The sequence below is a fragment of the Montipora foliosa genome, chromosome 2, assembly GCF_036669935.1.
Source record: "Montipora foliosa isolate CH-2021 chromosome 2, ASM3666993v2, whole genome shotgun sequence".
NCBI classification, from domain to species: Eukaryota; Metazoa; Cnidaria; class Anthozoa; order Scleractinia; family Acroporidae; genus Montipora; species Montipora foliosa.
In genome coordinates this window covers 48,902,022-48,904,521 of record NC_090870.1, presented here as the reverse complement: position 1 = coordinate 48,904,521, position 2,500 = coordinate 48,902,022, and the positions used below count along the sequence as shown (strand labels likewise).

Genomic DNA, 2,500 nt, shown 5'->3' with positions numbered 1-2,500 from the left:
GAAGTTGTTCGCTACTAGTCATGGGCTCCTGCCCCCGTGACGTCACGTAAAAACGGAGGATACAACACAGAGCCTTGAAAGGCAAAGGATTTTGGAATTGGGTGCGCTTCTATGAGACGAAGATTGACACATGATATATTTCTCTTTTTAATATAATTGATAGCATCGGGAAGCATAACCAGGTTTCTGCAGATAATCCAGGTGTGAGTGCCTTCAGGCAATTCCCGTGCAATTTGGAATAAGTAACACCCATAACGACTACAAATTGCACTCGCCCAGTTGACTGGCTATCCGTGAATTACCTCTTTTCTTACAAATTGCACTCGACACCATGTGATCAATACCGTACGAAGCCTATTACTTTAGTGACGTCGACGTAAGCCGCCTACGAAGATCTTAGGTCCCTGATTCAAAGACAACGAAAATGAGAGTGTCTTCTGAAATTACAACTTCTCGTTATTGCATTCATTTCGCGATCATTCTAGTTAGTTCTTCCTGATACAAATTGAGTTGGGAAATTCCACGAATTAAACTAATAAATTCTGGAGAGAAAATTAAAAATTTATCATCTGGTGTTCATGTCCACGATATATATATACAGTACGGTCCAATGATACTGGAGGCGTTGTATTTCAATGCGGTGGTCTTGAATTCGACTGCAGCACGCCAACTGATGACTCACGACCACTTGCGGTTTTAGGTACCATGTTACGTTCCATTTGAGCAACTTCTTTCCCTTCTTACTGTTGTGGAGCGCACTTGAGTATATCCATAAAGAAAATTTTCTGTATAAACAATATACACATACTATTATTCCTCAGATCCGATACGCTGCGCCGGCTGTTTCCAGTCACTTTCAACTCAATTAACGTTGCTCTTGCAGCCTCGTGTCAATCTTTTTGTTGTAACTCATCATCGAGTCATTCTTCTCCTAATCCCTTCGCACTCTTTTTTGGCTAGGGCAAAATGACGAGCCTGGGAAATAGCTCTACAACTGTGTGGAGGTCATGCATCCTTCAATCTACTTCATGATCCTATACTGTAGTACCAGATCGCATCCGCCTTTCCAAACGAAATGGCGTACTGTCCGCAAGTCCATGTTCGGATCCAGCACCTGAAAATTACGTTGAAGCATTATGTGCCATAAACCCAGCACGTGGTAAAATGTGGGGAAGAAATTGTCATTATCATTTTAGTTACCTGGCCTTTAAAAAAAGTGACGCTGGTGTTGACCTTGGTATGATAGAGACCTCTCTGCTTTTCTTATGTTAATGATGTTGTTTTCACGCTAATTAGTTGGAATTTACATAAGAAAAGCAATGAGGTTTCTATCAAAACAAGGTCATCTCTAGCCTTATTTTCATTCATAGGCCAGGTAACTAAGCACATAACTGCATGTCAAATGGTCTATTAACTACCAAGGGGTAATTTGTAATTTTTGCTAGAAATCCCAGGGAATCCACCGGAGCAGAAGCCTTACTAAAGGACCCTTCAAAAGGAAAGATAACAGGTACCTGGTATTTGGATTTGATAAACGTTGCGCTTTTGCATGAACTACGAGTCAGAAGGGAGTAGTAAAGTCCGTAAGCATTAACGATGTAAATTCGCGGCAACAGGCTATTTTACAGTTGTTTCAGTGACCTAGCCTATGAATGCCTGCGAGGCTGCCGGTGATCTTGAATTGATACAGACCTCGCTCCTTTTATCGTGTAAATTGTGTTGTTGTAATTCTCATTTGTCTACATTAAAATTTGGAGGTTGACTAGCAATAGAGTTATTTTCATAGAGTTATGACATTAGAGTTAGAGTTAAGTTTCCAAAATCCTGAATTCAAGATTTTGGAAGGCCTAAATCCTGAATTCAGAAATACAGAAAGTATCCCAAACATGCATAAAAGCGAACCTTAGGCCTAAGGTTAGCTTTTATGAATGTTGGCTGAGGATTTTGGAAACTTAACTCTAACTCTACGACATAACTCTATGAAAATAACTCTAAGAATAGCTGTCCCCTAACATTAGCTGAGCACAAAGGTTTGTATCAAAACAGGGTCACCGACAGCCTCGCTTCCATTATTAGACCAGGTAACTTAGCTACGAATTGAACATGTACAAGAACAATGAAGGGTACGTTGGCCCCGTAGCACTGGATACCAGCAGAATGAACTACAAAAGAACAATATGTATACAGTGAATGCATATATTTGAAGTGCGCGGGTACCACACGAAAGATAGTACTGATCCTCACACTCATCTGGCCAATTTAAGCAATTGTCGCTTAGAGACACGTGAAAAATTCAATAAGATAGGTGCCCGAATCAATTCTATCTTTCGCCTATACTCCCAACCTCGTCCCCAGGGCGCTTTTCCCTGGCTTTCACCCTAAGCCAGGGAAGAGCGCCCTGGGAACGAGGTTGCTATACTCCGCACCGCACAAATATTTAACAACTATTCACCGAAGTGGAGGTGGCTAGCGGTGGATATTTACCGAGCCGCGAAGCGGC

At 41.6% G+C, this 2,500-nt stretch overlaps 1 protein-coding gene across 1 annotated transcript in view; it reads right to left on the bottom strand.

Annotated features, from left to right (window-relative positions):
* Window positions 1-134: 134 nt before the first annotated feature.
* Window positions 135-2,500, bottom strand: part of LOC137993403 (WD repeat-containing protein 48-like) — a 31,601-nt gene continuing 29,235 nt past the window's right edge. Inside the window, exon 18 of the mRNA XM_068839237.1 lies at window positions 135-1,114. Coding sequence (XP_068695338.1) covers window positions 1,022-1,114 — 93 coding nt within the window. The 3' untranslated portion in view covers window positions 135-1,021. The remainder of the gene's footprint in view (window positions 1,115-2,500) is intronic.